This window comes from Phalaenopsis equestris, unplaced genomic scaffold, assembly GCF_001263595.1.
Source record: "Phalaenopsis equestris unplaced genomic scaffold, ASM126359v1 Scaffold001370, whole genome shotgun sequence".
NCBI lineage: Eukaryota > Viridiplantae > Streptophyta > Magnoliopsida > Asparagales > Orchidaceae > Phalaenopsis > Phalaenopsis equestris.
The window spans coordinates 508,231-524,408 of record NW_018165809.1 but is presented as its reverse complement, the minus strand read 5'-3'; the positions used below and the strand labels follow the sequence as shown (position 1 = coordinate 524,408).

At 34.1% G+C, this 16,178-nt stretch overlaps 1 protein-coding gene across 1 annotated transcript in view; it reads left to right on the top strand.

The window, feature by feature from the left end:
- Positions 1-103: 103 nt before the first annotated feature.
- Positions 104-16,178, top strand: part of LOC110034173 (RWD domain-containing protein 1) — a 32,109-nt gene continuing 16,034 nt past the window's right edge. The window contains exons 1-6 of the mRNA XM_020738466.1: positions 104-312; positions 399-464; positions 548-615; positions 12,418-12,451; positions 12,581-12,650; positions 12,926-12,983. Coding sequence (XP_020594125.1) covers positions 306-312; positions 399-464; positions 548-615; positions 12,418-12,451; positions 12,581-12,650; positions 12,926-12,983 — 303 coding nt within the window. The 5' untranslated portion in view covers positions 104-305. The remainder of the gene's footprint in view (positions 313-398; positions 465-547; positions 616-12,417; positions 12,452-12,580; positions 12,651-12,925; positions 12,984-16,178) is intronic.

Genomic DNA, 16,178 nt, shown 5'->3' with positions numbered 1-16,178 from the left:
ATATATTTATATTTATATTTACAATTAATGATACATTGACATGATATTAAAATTTGAGTGCTACTTACAAAATTTTTATGCGTTTTATATAGAAATGCATACGGATTGTAAAGTACGTATGTCGATTGAACTGCGTTCCGCCCTTCGGCTCGAGTCACCATTTTTGTTCATGCTTACACTTGCTGCACCTCCATCAGCAGCACCCGCTGCTGCGGCGCCGGTGCCCCGTCTCTTACTTCCTTAAAGAGGGAATTATAATAACCTAAACCCTAATTTTCCGGCCGCGAACATCTTCTCAAGCAACCATGACCGGTAATTCCACAAACTTTGTAAGGACAGACAAATTCTCCTCTAATTTTTCTCTTCACCATGTCTTCCGCGAACTTCTTCCGGCGCAGACCACGTGCAGGAGCAGGAGATGGAAATCGAGGCGTTGGAAGCCATTCTTATGGATGACTTTAAAGGTTTGTTTTTGGATCTCGACTTCTAGTTACGGCTGATTGCTATCATCTTCCGGCTTATGGATGGGTGACTTTTTTTCTCTCAGAAATCGACCCCAGCGAGAGCGGAGTAAGCACCACGAGCCGGTGCTTTCAGATTACTCTGTCACCGCAAGTGAGTCTCATTTCACTGGAAAAATAGAATTGAATTCGATTCTCTTGCCAAGCTACTACAATTTCGTAATGTATTTGTTTTTCTTTCTTTTTGTTTTTTGGTGTTGAAATATATCCAGCGCTATCGTGTGTGTTGTGGGCAGGGAAGCTTTCAAGTCTGTACCAAGTCACCATATTTTTTCTTTCTTTTTTCGTTTTACTCGGTGCTTTGTTTTTATTACTCTAGTCATTGAGGAACACATCTCTAGAAAACTTGCTGTTAATTTTTGCTCAGGGGAAAATTATTGTTTGCATTCGTCAGTTTGATAATTCTATGAAATCCAATCTTTTGTCAAAGTTTTAAATTTTAATTGTACGTTGATTTTCTTTTCTTATTTGAAGACGACCCAATCGTTCAGTGTTAGACGAGATAGGGAATTTGATCACATCAGTACTTTTAAGTGACACTTTATTTCTGAAGTTTTAAATTTTTTTGTTTTTTGCCCTGTTCATGGCATTCATTCCAATTCCTAGTAGCTCACAGGATTACATAGATTGACAATTGCTGGGCTGACAGAATAAGTATCTTATCCTTAGTGGTATATCGGGTGTTTAGCATATGATTATGGTCCTGAGTTTGTCGTTTTGAGCTATTTGTTCCTTGGGTATGGATGTAATTCTTCCTTTTTTTTTTCCAATTATTATGTACAAATGTTTGCAGCGTTTGCATAATTCATATCTATTGGATCATCTTGGCTTGCCTACTAGTAGCTTAGAATGGCTTAAAATGGCACCCCAGCATTATTTTATTGTTACAGGTACTGACTATGCCTTGGTGAGAGTGCTTCTTTGGTTATTTCAGTTCCTATCATCAAAAGATGGAACTTCTTTTGCTTGCTTAAGTATTGTTTCATGGATTGTGTACATGTGTGTGGCATACATTTTTTAGGCAGTCAAGGCCACAGGAAAATGATTATTTTGCATAAATATTTCTTTTTGCAAGGAAATTTAGCTAGCTACAACAACAACAACAAAGCCTTTTTCCCATTAAGTGTGGTCGGCTACATGAATTCTTTGCAAGGAAATCTAGCTGTGGTTAATTGTTGCATATCAACAAATAATTGCAAATACTAAAACAACAATTAGCTTGTTAGAGAAACTTTTCATTTTTTGTTTTCAGTATTTTTAACTTTTGCAAAAAATTGCATACCCAAGTTTACAGCCTTATAGCTACAATTTGGTATAGTCCATAGTGATTTTAAGTGCTGAAATTAATAATAGTTAATTTTAGGAGCAGTTTTGATTGTTGTTAAAGAGAAATTGTAACAATTTAAATTGCTACAAAGTTACCCATGTTTTTAGTGATTAAAGTTATTGCGCAATGCAATATTTGAATTCAAATAAGCTACATACAACATTATTCACAATAAAAAATGAATTTATACATAGAGATTGCATAGAAATTATAATGATAGACTCAAATACCTTAACAAAGGAAGCATAAAAAGGAAATGATAATTGTATAACATAGTTTTTGTTTGTTTATCTGGATGATGACCAATTCATAATTCTATTTAAACAAAAATAAGCAAAAGTGCATACTATAAAGAAGATTTACGGGTGAAAGTAGGAAGAAACATTTGTTTCCCTTCTCAAACTTCTAATATAATTCAAGATAGATTGCAGGACTACCATATAACGGGGCATGAAATAAATCCAAAGAAAGAATACAGGCTAATAATATTTCCATGCTTGACCAACACTCAAGAAAATGATATAAATAAGCAAAAGACATCACCTTGCCAATATTTGATAAAAGGTGGCCATCAATCATATTTAGTATTAATACACATATTAAATATATTTGCTAGAGAAGTTGTAGATAAGAAAGCACAAAAATGCACAAAGCGCATAAACATAGACAAATTGGGGCAAGCCAAGTTCAAAGGATCCATTTTAATGGAGGTCAAAAGGATATATATTCAATGGGTTTAAAATGCACAATTCTAAAATACAATTTTAACTAGGGGAAAACAATATTACTCATTGTTTAAACAAAGAGAATTCATTGATTGGAGTTATTTTAGTTGTATGTTTATTAAGTGTATTTAACATTAAAACATCAATACCTAATCTAGTTTGAACTATAATTGAACAATGAGATGCTCGAACATGTATTAATGTTTGGTTACTAGTTGCACCAAGACAAGATATGAAATACATTAACTATACAAACCCATGCACTGAAAATTTGTTTGCTTTGGTTGTATACACCTACGCCTATAGTGACAAAAGTTGATTTATTTACTAAGAGAGATACGGGAAGGTTACATTTCAATATATAGATTTGGAGATATGGATAATATAACCACCTACAATAAGGATGAGGGCAATGAGGATGAGAGCTGGACATGAAGAAGAAGCTTTGTTGTTGCTCCTCTTACTAATTTTTTTTGTATTTTGGGCATAAAGTCGAAATGAGAGTTTCACATGCTAAAATAGAAACTTTTTTCCATTGATTGAATCAAAACAAATAATACCTTCCTGAAGGAATAAAAAATTTCCCTTTATCAAATCTAAAAGGCTCCCGATTTTATTCTTTGGTTGACAATCCTTATCCTTTTATCTTTTCCTTTTTCTATCTATTTTTTTATGATTGTAGGATGCCAAGCCTCTTCCGACACTCTTTTTATAGTGGTAACTAGGAATGAATTTTTAGATAGTCCACTAGATATGAGATCTTTAACAATAAATAAAAAAGCTTACAAAATCGCTTAAAGCCAATTTATGATTTCTTCTTCAAGATCTTTGCATTAATACAATACCTTCAAAATATTTCCATAGCAACCCTAAAACCGAAGCTGTCAAAGTTTTGCAATTTTCAATCATATTTTACAAAAAAATTTTGCTCAAAAATTGGCTTCACACTCCTAAACTTCCTTAGTCGGAGTCAAATACTTTTCAATCTTCAAATTTTTTTTGTTGAATGTGGCTTCTAAATTTCCTAAGATTATAATACTTATCAAATGTCGGAGTACAATTTGGATCCTCATGATAGTTATATTTCTTTTTATTTAGAATCTTGCTTTACTCAATTTTCGCTAAGCTACATGTTTTATTTATTTTTTATTTGACTTGAATATTATGTCATACCTGTACTTAACATGATGCAACAATAGGTTCACCAGTTTAATATAAGAAGTTTGAAGGTTTATGGTCATTAATGCAACTAAGGCCAAGGTGCATAATCTTAAAAAAACACAAAATTGGCAATCTGTTGGCTACAAATCCTCAACCTTTTGGCTACAAATTCTTAAATGTAGATAAAATAAATTACTATTAATATAAAAAATAAAAAATAGGCTTCTTTTCAAATAATTATTCAATGGTTGCAAAATCTGAAATTTCATTAGAAAAACAATGAACAGAACATATTTCAGCAGCAATCAATTTTATTTTATGAAAAAAAAAAGGTTTGTATTGCACTTGACAAAATTTCAATCATGCATATAAACCAACGATTGAACAAACTTAGCCAAGAACAATGGAAGAAATGTCCTTTTAGAAAAACCAAACCTCGTTGCAGTATCATAAAATTCCCTGTTTATTATCTGTGAAGTTCTTGAATACAGATCCAACTAACAGAGTCATAGGAGTTGAAGAAAATTGGAATTGCTATTTCAATCCTTAATGTTCTATGATTTTTACATGTTTAAGGGTTTTGTTTATAGTATAAATATGACCCAAAATAAGAAGCTTTTCAGAACAATTTAGATATAGCAAAAAGTTTTAGTTTAATTAAACAAATTAGAATTCCAACAATTTTAGCCACTCAACTTCCAAAATTCTTGTTCCAATGAATTTCGATAAGTCACATATGCCAGTTTGAGTAGATGTAAGAGGAAATATCACATATGGCTACAATTTAGTTTAGCCATAGAATTTATGTAAGCGTAGCTCTAAGCATTCAACCGACTAACACTTACAATGCCTCATATAGAAATACCACATGTAGGCGATATAATTTCGAGAATTCAAATCATGAGTGGTCTACTTTTCACAAGGGCAGCTGATGGAGCCACGCAAAGAGTACTAAAATACACATAAAAAAATTTAGCAGAGATTCCAAGCAAAGAAAATGAAGACATACTTAACTTTTCAAACAACAAATTGGAAGCTATTGAAACATGAAACTCAATTGTTCAATCAAAGTGTTTGGCATCAAGTAACTAAATTTAAAGAGATTATTAAAATATTAGAGAATACATTCCCCTCACTGTAGGGTTATCATCATTGACATATTTTATGATGAAACACGTGGAAATCTAGGAGGATTGGTCTCTTTTACATGGTGGGCTTTGATCGACCATCAAAGGAGTGATGCATGAATTAATTAGAAATTATTTGTGGAATTCCTTGATTAGTTGTCATTCTCTTCCTATTTATGTTTATTTCAGAATTATTTTCTTTTCATATTTAGACTAGATATATTCGGTAAGATTGCAAATTAGGAGAGGCTAGTTTCCCTATATATATAGCCTTAGGGTTGAAGATTGGTAATGAAAATTAAGTGAGTATTCCTTCACACGTTTTTTTTTAGGGTATAAGAGCCCTAGGTATGGCTTGTAATATCTGCTCCTTGGTTTGGTGTCGTTTGAATCGTTCGAGGCTCGAGTTCGTATTGTATGCGTTACTGCTCGAATCGATCTCTCAATTGCGTAGTTTACGTCAACTACAACCTTCAGGCAAAGCCGCCGTGCATGGGACCGAAGGGATTGAAGAGTTTGACTTCCACTTCATCCTTCGATGTCGGTCTCACAATTATTGTTGACCGAGGATGAGTCTTTCATCTTCTGTTGTTCAATGATTTTAAGCCTTTGGATTTTATCGACCGCCAACGTTGAGTCTGTAGGACCTCCTCTGCTTGCTTCTTTTGCTGTTGGAGCCGTCCAACAACCGTCCAACAACCATAATCCTCCATGCAACGATTAGACGACAATAAAAGACCAATTATGTTTCACCCAGTGGTCATCTCTTATATCCAACACTAAATGTGCATAAGGGTTTATGACCACTTATGTAATAAAGATGTCTAGTTTTACTCCAGAGCTTAGTTTTGAATTAGAGACAAAGAATTTTATCCAAACAGACCTCGAACTCTCTTCTTTTATCACAAACCATTAACTCACTTACCATAACTTCTTTCAATGTTCTCAATCCGTATTTATGTACATTTGTGGCAAAGGAAAAGATGAATTTTCACAAGAGGGCACAATTTCTGAGCTCACTGATTCTAATCGTTATACATGGAAGATTCAAGACCATATAATTATATTTTGGTTAGTCAATTCAATGACCACTGAAGTAGGCGAAAATTTCTTGTTCTACAAAACAACCAAAAAAAATTGAGAAGCTGCAATAGAAATTTATTCCAACATTAAGAATACTGCAAAGTTGTTTGAGACCAAAACCAAACTACATGATCTTCGTCAAGGAGAACTAAGTATCACTCAATATTTAAACACCTTGATAAAGTATTGGATATAATTGGATATGCTCGAGAAGTTTGGAAATTTCCACATGATATCATGAAGTATAAATCCATCACCGAGAAGAAGGGACCTATCAAATTCCTAATGCGACTATGGAATTGGATCAGGTGGGGAGAGGATCATGGGAATAAATCCTATTCTACTATCCATAAAGGTTTTCTTGAAGTTAGAAAAGAAGAGAGTAGAAAGAAACTTATGATGACTCGAAATGGGAGCTCACCAATGACTCGAAATGGGAGCTCACCAAGTGTTGAAAGCTCAGCTCTATACTCTCATAATTTTTTCCTTTACTCAAAGTTCAATAAGGATCATTCTGACCATTGTAAGAAAATTGGTCCTCAAAGAAAAATGTTGAAAATTCCATCGAAAACCTGCAAATTGTAAACCTATATATGGATGGAAAGATCAAGAGAGCAAGGCTAATGTTGCTACCACATCTGAAGGGTCAATTGACCCATTCATCAAGGAATAACTTAAAGTACTAAAAAAACTCCTTCGGGGTAATTTAGAACAACACACTACCCTCACGACACACTAAAGTAATATATCCTTATCAATTCTTACCAGCAATGAGAGATTTAGATATTGGATCATAGATTCATGCGTTTCTGATTATATATTTGAAAGCATTAATACTCGAGTTAACTATTATGAGGCTTCTACATCTAGATCTGCCAGAGTTGCAGATGAATCACACTAAAAGATTGCTGGAAAATGAGACGCGGAACTCTCTTAGAATATTAATTTATTATTTTTTATTTGTTTTATAGTTGAAATGTAATTTAATTTCAATCATTAAGCTTACTCATGTTATGAAATTTATAACTAAATTTCTTGAAAACTATTGTGAGTTTCAGGAAGTGGATTCAGGAAGTATGATTGACAGTGCTGAAATGCATCAGTATTTATCTCTGTTCGAGGAAAGTCTCTCTTTAACCACACAAGTCGTCCCACATTTCCTCAAATCTCAAAGTCTGGAATGCATCCTAATTTCAATTATGTTATATAATTGTATCCTCATTTGTTTATTAATAAAATGATTTAGTACTTGTCAATATGAAATTTGTCAATTTGCCAAACACTCTAGATATGTTTATCCCATGACTGAGTACAAACCCTGACATCTTTTTTTCATTATTCACATTGATATTTGAGGACTTTCAAAAGTAAGAACCCTAAGTGGGGCTAGATGGTTTGGCTCATTCATTGACGATCACGCTAAAACCATTGCGTATTCCCAATGAAGGAGAAATAAGAGACAACCCTAATCTTTCTAACCTTCTATGACATGATTCAAACCCAATTTCAATGTAAAATTCATATTCTCAAAATTAATAATGCAAAGAAATATTTCAACTCTAAGCTTGGATCATACTTTTCAAAAAATGAGATCATCAATGTTAGTTCATGTGTTGATACTCCACAAAATGAAATAACTGAGAGAAAGAACATACATATACGTGTGTTATCCTGCTTAATTAGTATTTCTCATCAAGTTCTAAAATATTTTTGAGGGGAAGTAGTTCTTATCGCAACGTATCTTATCAATTCAATGCCTAGTCGGGTACTTAATTTGAAAACACCACTTTATGTCTTGATGAATACCTATCCCCACATCATAGCTTTCTTATCTACTGTACCACTTAAAATTTTTGGATGTCTTATGTTCACATTTATTCCCCAAATTGCACAAAAATTGATCATAAATTCATCATGTGTATTTTTTGGGTATGCTTCCAACAAAAAAAAGCTACAAGTGTCACTCACCCATTACCAGAAAATACTGCAACTTCTTGGATGTCACGTGTTTTGAAAATCAATTGTACTTCTAAATCTATTATTGAATGGGAGAGTGCAAATGAACATGAATTTTGGGATGCACTTAGTGGCACCTAGATTGCCTGAAAACCTACCCCATTATCACCCAACCCTTTTTTCTCCCAAACACCACTGCATGAAATAATTCTCTTTAAGGGCGTCCTACTAACCCAACCTGAAATTCATAACAAAGAACTTCGTGTGTACACAAGGAGAAAGAAAAATCTTGAACAAAATAATCATAACTTGAAAAGACGGAACTGCTCCGACCAAAAATTGAGTCCACACATGAAATTTTGGGTGAGGAGTCTATAACACGAGTTATTTCTTCAACTTCTGGTGCTAATAATAAGGAAAACTGTACTAAATATCTAATTCAGGGTATGCAACTATGAGAAGCTATCCTCACCCTATAAAATTTTTATATCTAACATTGATAGTATGCAGTTTCTTAAATTCATTCATAACGCTCTTAAAAATCCTGAATGAAGGAAAGCAGTTTAAGACGAGATTTAAGCACTACAACATAATGGTACATGGATTTTTATTAAACTTCCACAGGATAAGAGGACAGTTGGACGCAAATGGGTATTAAACATCAAGTAAAAGCTAATGGTGGTATTGATATTTTTAAAACTAGACTGGTTTTAAAAGATTTCACTCAGGCCTATGGGATTGTCTATTAGAAGACCTTTGCACCAATTTCCAAGATGAGCACTATCGAAGTTCTTCTTTCAATACAGTTAATAAGGAGCTGAGACTGTATCGACTTGACATAAGAATTACCTTCCTAATGGGGTTCATAAAGAAGTATGTATGGAGAGACTACCAAGAATTGAGAATGATTTCATCAAACACCTAATATGCAAACTCAAGAACTCTCTTTATGGTCTTAAGTAATCAATGAGGCCATGGTTTGAAAACTATGCTCAAACTGAGATCTAATAGATATTATGAAGGTCAAGTTGATCATACATTGTTCATAAAACACACTCAAGGAGTTAAGATTGCCGCACTGATAGTATCTGTGGATGATAAATTCTTATCGGTGATGATGAAAAGAAAATTCTTAAAATTGAAGAAGTGTTTACGTCTGAGTTTGAAATTAAGGACTTAGGAACTATGAGTAATTTCCTAGGCATGGAGGTAGCAAGATTTAAGATGGGCATTGTTATATCACAGGGGAAATACATCCTATATTTGCTAATAGAGACGAAGATTATTGGATGCAAACATGTTGTTACTCCAATGGATAACAACAAATAGTCTAATAAGGGGGAAGAAAGTATAATTGTAGATAAGGGAAGATATCAAAGATTGGTGGGCAAACTCATCTAACTTTCGCATACTAGATCAGATATTGCATACTCTATTAGTATGGTGAACCAAAATATGAATAACCCAAATGAAAAACATTTGGAGATGGTATATATAATCCTGAGGTTTCTCAAGAAGATTTGTTTATAGATTAATTTTTGAGAGTACTAGAAAAAAAAGGTAGAAGTCTACACTTTAAGTTGGGTTATGTAACTCGGTGATAGAAAGTTCACTACATGTTATTGCTCCTATGTATGGGAAAGTATGGTTACATGGAGAAGTAAAAAAACAAGCTGTCTCTAGAAACACCGCAAAAATTGGAGTATCGGGCACTTGCCCTAGGATACTGTGAAGGGATTTGTATTCTAAAATTGTTGAGGGAATTGGGGTGTACCTCGAATAAGCTTATACAAATGTTTTGACAATCAATCAGCTATAAGTATTGGCCAAGAACGTTGTGCATCATGCAGAACCAAACATATTGAAATTGACATGCAATTTATCTCTGAAAAATTTAATGGTGGAATTATACAACTAAACTATATCCCGACACAACAACAAGTTGTTGATATCTTCACTAAAGCTCTTCCTTTAAGCAACTTCTCAGATTTTAATACCATGCTTGGTCTCTACAATATCTATGACTTAGCTTGAGGGGGAGTGTGGAAATCTAGGAGGATCATCCATCGTTCCATGGTGGGACTAGGCCAACCATCCAAGGAGTGTTGGATGGATTAATTGGCGATAATTTGTGAAATTCCTCGATTAGTTTTTATTGTCTTCCGATTTATGTTTATTTTAGAATTATTTCATTTACATGGTTAGGCTAGATATATTTGGTAAGATTATAAATTAGGAGAGACTGATTTTTCTATATATATGTGTGTGTGTGTGTGTGTAACTTTATGGTTGAAGATTGGTGATGAGAATTAAATGAACATTTCCTCACATGTTTTTTTTTCAACGTAAACTAGTAAGCAAAGGCTAATTAAAATCTATATAGATGATTCACTTTACTAATTAGTATTTCAGATTTTTACTAGAAGGTGAACATATAAAGTGATTATTTTCTAACCAAGACTTTCATATAAATTAGCCTTTTTTTTTTTTAGATGTTTTGCTGCAATCAGGAGGAACCAAAACATATATTAGATGGTTTGGGCATGTTTAGTGAAGGGTAGAACACACATGAACTAGATGGGTAGCTAAAGTTAGTGTTCAAGGATTATGATTGAAAGGAGGTGGATCGAAGGTAATTTGTTAGAGACATGCTAAATTATTTAGTCAAGCTAGATGCTAAACCTCATGGAGCACTAAATTGAATGTAGATTGAGGTTTCATAAAATCCACCAACTGGTATGGGGCTAATGATGATGACGAATTTTTGGTTTAAATGTGCTACTACGAATAGTTTTAGGAGGGCTTTTTTGTTGTTCGTTGATGAATTGTGGGAGGACTTTCAAAGTTTAGAGGAAGTGTTGATTTGTTCTGAAATTTATTGGCAAAGAGATGGATCGAAGTTGGGATTTATGTTTGTTAAGAAGTCTTTGAAAAAATATAAAAGAAAACTGGTTCTCAAGTGGCTTCCCATGGGTAGGTGCGAGGTGGGAAAATAAATAAATAAGTAAATTTGTCTTCTTCATAAAATCTTAAATACAATCTCAAAGAAACTTGAAATCAAGATGGTAATCATGGCGATAAATGGTAAATCATAGCTTTGATGGTCATTTGATGCAAGTCTGCTTTGAAATAATTCAAAAATATAAAAAAGATGTCAAGAAAATGTATACAATTTAAAATGGGTACATTAGATAACCTATTTTGCAATATCTCGAGTTTCTCACTTGATCAATTGGTCAAAATCCCAAAGTTGATGAATGATTTCACATTTAAAATATTATTCATGCTTACATGACCCATAATTCTCTTATTTATAGAGGAAAAATTAATAATTTGCTTTCAATCTTAGTGAGATGACCAAAATAGCCCTAACTAAATATTAAATGATTCTAATGCCCATCAAACATAATATAAATTGTACCTCAGATTTGTTGGAGTGACTAATGATTTTCTGATGACATTAATATAATAATACAAAATAAATGTATATGTTAAACTTCATGAATCGCATAATCTTATATACACGAGTGAAATGATTTATAGACATTTATTGTGCTCCCTTTAGCCTTAGACATGTTAAGTTGTTTAATTTAGTCTCACAATTTATCAAATCCGAATCATTTTGTTCCTGTTGTCAATTTTATTGTTCCTTTGGACATAAATTGATGGAGGGAAGTATGCCATGACGACATCTTGGACTTTTCAAGGTCAATCTCATTGTTTAGTAGCAACACAGATTAATGAAAAGTCCTGAATGTCCTGATAGATAACCTCTTCACCAATTGTCATAAAAAATGGGCAAAGTTAATGGTTGAGACCTAATTGGCTCATATTTGAGAAGTTGAGTGACTAAATTGAACATACAAAAAAGTTAATTACTAAAATGTCAAAACTTGAAAAATATAGTAACTATTTTATCATTTTCCTTATATAAATAGAATAAACTAAAAGGCAAGTAACTGCTTAGAACATAATGCAAATAGCGCTAATAAAATAATAACATGACCTTGCTGTCTAGAAGACATAATATGACTAAAATAACTTTGGTATTTGTTCAAATGACTTATTAACTTTATGTCTAGAAGACATAATATCACTCAAATAACTCGACATAATTATAAGAATATATAATAAATGCAACTGAATTCCAAAGCTTTCAGATGAGATTGATTGTTTTTCTGTTCAGAGATATTTTGGTTTCCTTTTGTTTATTTGTAGGAACATTTACATACACAGTACAAAATTCTCATGTATTTATATATTTCACATCCAAACTTTCATATTTACACACATAATATCACATCAACAATAACATTATTATCACTTTTAAAACTGAAATACATCCTTTTCATGCATAGGTTTAATGTACCAAAGTGCTATGAATGTTATCAAAGTTAAGGTGTGAAATATGTAAATACATAAGAATTGTGTGCTACGTATGTAAATTTCTCTTATTTGTAATGTTCTCATGGAAATGAGTTTGGTAAGAAAATTTATGTATTGCTTCTCTTGGGCAGGATGATGATCTAGATCCATCAAATTATACTCCTGGTCAGCTGATTTGACAGACATCATTATTTCCTTCTACATTCATCAACGTTAAGGAGAGAAGTTTCATACTGCTTCAACATGTTCGTTCAAATTTTTATTTTCATGCCGAGTCTGATTTTTTTTTTGCAGTTCAGTTGGCTTTGATATTTTCTCATACTGAAACATACCCAGATGAACCTCCACTTTTGAATGTTAAGAGGTCAGTTTTGAATCTTGAAACGAGTTCTAATTTTTTTATTTTAATTTGTTTTTTTTAGCATTTTATTCTTTATGCAATTTATTGTAGAGTAGGACAACTTAATTTGGTTTTGTATGAACTTACTTTGGTTTTTTTAATGTTATTAATGAAGCACGTTTTGTGATTTTTTTAACCTTTTTTTTTAATTTGTTTCTTATGAAGGTAAAATGCATGTTATGCATTAATTAATGACCGGTACTTTCGATTTATTGATTTCAGTTTCCTTGTCTATGTAGCATACGGGGAATAAAAACTGATGATCTTAATCTGCTACGAGAAAAACTTCGACAAGAGGTAGAATCAAAAGCTTGCCATCATTCTTTATTTAATTTCAAATGCTTCTCAAACATCATGATGAAACTTAGAGGTTTATACTTATTGAAGCATAGGATGTGAGCATCAAGGCAAGTATTTTGTTGTTCTACTTTTCATGATGTGGGATAAAAATTGAAGTTGAAAGTTGGTCTTACATCCAACTAAAGAAAGACTCACATTGTTACGACCCTATTTAGAAGGTTGATAATATCAAGGTGAAAACAAATGATTAGATGGTAGAGTTGTACTATTCTAATTGTTACAAAAATCTATAAAAAATATTCAAACAATAAAGAACCTCTAAACCACAAGATTTTTAAAACATCATCTGATGTGGGGCTTGCTAGGTGGCTGACCGAACTGGTCGACCTTCTTGGGGGCTGAAATTGCCCCATTTCCTCTCCCAATTTCTTATTTTACTCCCATAGGGGGAATTTCTTCCTTTTCTATTCCTTTCTTATTTCTGGTCCTTGTCTATTTCTCTTTCTTTCTTATTTCTATTCATTTCCGATTTTTAGTCTTTTCTTTTTTCTCTTCATTTCCTATTTCTATTCCTTGCCTATTTTTCTTCCTTTCCTATTTCTATTCCTTCTTTTTTTATCCTTTATCTTTTTCTATTCCCTTCCTAATTTTATGTTCTCCTTTTTCTAACTATTAGTATCTATTATAAATGTGTTGTTTGCTGTCTTAGGGTTTAGTTTTTGGTCTTCCAGATTTCAGATTTCTTTCAGGACGATCGTCGGCGTTCGTTTTCCCCTTCGTGTGTTGTATTCGAAAAATTATGTGGTGCTCCAGCTGTATCTTTATCCCGAGGTGGTAATTATCTTCCTCCTACTCATTTTGCATGCTCTCACATCTCTCTCGTTCGCCGTATCTCACTACAGCCTCCAACCTCCCAGCCGCCTCCTCCCTTTCGGCGTTGCTGCCACCTAAATTGCACCTTGTTCCTGCTATTCCAGCTCTCCCACTGTGCCATAAGCTGCCCAATACGGCCAGGGAACACCTACTTTCTATTGTTCCGCCGCTATTCACCCCAATGCCTCACTGCCATCACTCATAGCAGCCACCGTACTTGTTGTCCCTGCATTGTTGCACCTCCTTTTGCTACCACCAACATTTCTTTGTTGCTGCCACCCCCGTCAACTAGTTTGATCTACCTAGCCGACCTCCACTACCCTTGGGATATGCTTTAGTGGTGTTTGCTTGTGTAGTTTTATTATGTTTCTCCTTTCAGGTGTGTCATTTGTAACCATTTATTTGTTTTTCATGGTGTGGTTTGGGTTAACTCAGGTATCATTTGATATAGAGCTAGCCTAACCCTAGTTATATCCTAAGGTATCTTAGCATCCGACTTACCTTTCCACTAAAAATTTTCTTTGCTATTCTCAAATCATGGCCAAACCTTTGACCTAGCCCTAATATACCCTTGCTGATTGTCAAAATCAACAACCCTAAATCATTTTTTTCGCCCTCTTGCAGCAACCCACATCCAAAACCTTGTCACACCAACAAAGAGCTATATGCTCGAGCCTACATGGGAAGAGATACAACGAGAGATTCATCGACTTCAACGAAGGCTTGTGGATATTAAAGAGAAATCCAGGGGGAGATTACCATCAATTAAGACCTGAAGAATCGAAGGGGAGCAAGAGACGGGATCTAAATCTCTTCCATATTGAGGACTTTAGTGATGCAGAAGATTGACCATGACGCTTTGGAATCCAGTTTCAGAGGAGGCAGAAAACAACCAACATAGGGAGAATGAGAGAATATGAAGATGAAGTGGGAGATCTGACACCAAGTCCTACCAACTTATTATAGGCAGAAGGTTAAGACTCTATTTTTAGAACTGGAGAGATTGTATTATCGGGCAACTACCACGTCTTACAGGTAATGCTCAACCTCTGGGTCTTACATCCATATTACACTCATGAGATCATCTAAGCTGGCCTCGTCAGAGGGAAAGCTGTGTCAAAGTGGAGAATAGGTGGAACCAATCTGCATTCCTAAATCTGTACCAACTAAGAAGTATTGCAAATGCACATATTTGGCATATGCTTAATCAGACAACAAGACCATGAAGGTGATATGTTTCAGTGGGCAGGGCGTTCTTGAAAAATTGGGTATTGACACAGTAGACATTAAAATCGGTGAGGACACAAAGGAGGAGGATCAGCTTCCAGTTGAGGAGGAAAAGATGCACATAGTTCTAGTAGAGCTCGTGGGAGAAACTCTAACTGACTTCACGGTGGCTTTGAGTTCGAGGAATTGACACCAGAGGTATGACCAATAGACTCATTCTTGACTTGCCTCTACTAAGGGCGGCCCAACACCTCAGAAATAAGACCATTTTGTGTCATGTCGAGAAGATTACATTTAGTTATTTAGATGTTAGATTTTCCTCAGTTGTGTACCCACCATCAGATGTTTGGGTAGGAGGGATGAACCCCAACCTTGAAATTTGACATAGGAGCTTGATGAGAAGGAAATTCTTCAGTGGGATTCAGGTCCTATTAGTAAAGAAGAGGTTTGTTTTGAGTGGTTGCTAGTGAGAATGGTGTAATTTGACACAAAGTCTACTGCAGAGTTGATCTCTCCTTACACATTTGTTTATCAACTACATTTTATTGAGTACAAGAAGTGGAAGAAGAATGTTCAAGCCACAAGGGCTCAAGAGTTAAATTGCAGGAACCTACATCTATATACAACTCTAGGTCAGGACGTGCCAAGAGATAATGCATATTTGTTCTATCAAGACGTGATGTAGAACAACAACGCCGACATGATTGATTTACCAGAGGTAAATTCAATGTGACAAACTTGACTAGTGCTACGAGAATCTAGAAGCTTGGACAAATAAAGTTTAAGCTCCCCCAATCCCGAGAGACTAACGCTGGGCTTACTAGGTGGCTTACTGAACTAACCGACCTTCACGGGGGCTAGAATTGCCACCCCTCCCTCTCCCAATTTCCTATTTTACTCCATTCCATAGAGGAGACTTCTTCCTCTTCTATTCCTTTTCTATTTCTATTCATTGTTTATTTCTCTTCCTTTTTCTATTTCTATTTCTTCTTCTTCCATTCTTTGCCTTTTTCTATTTCTATTCCCTTCCTAATCCTAATTCTATTTCCTTCCTATTCTAATTCCTTCATATTCTAATTACTAGTATCTATT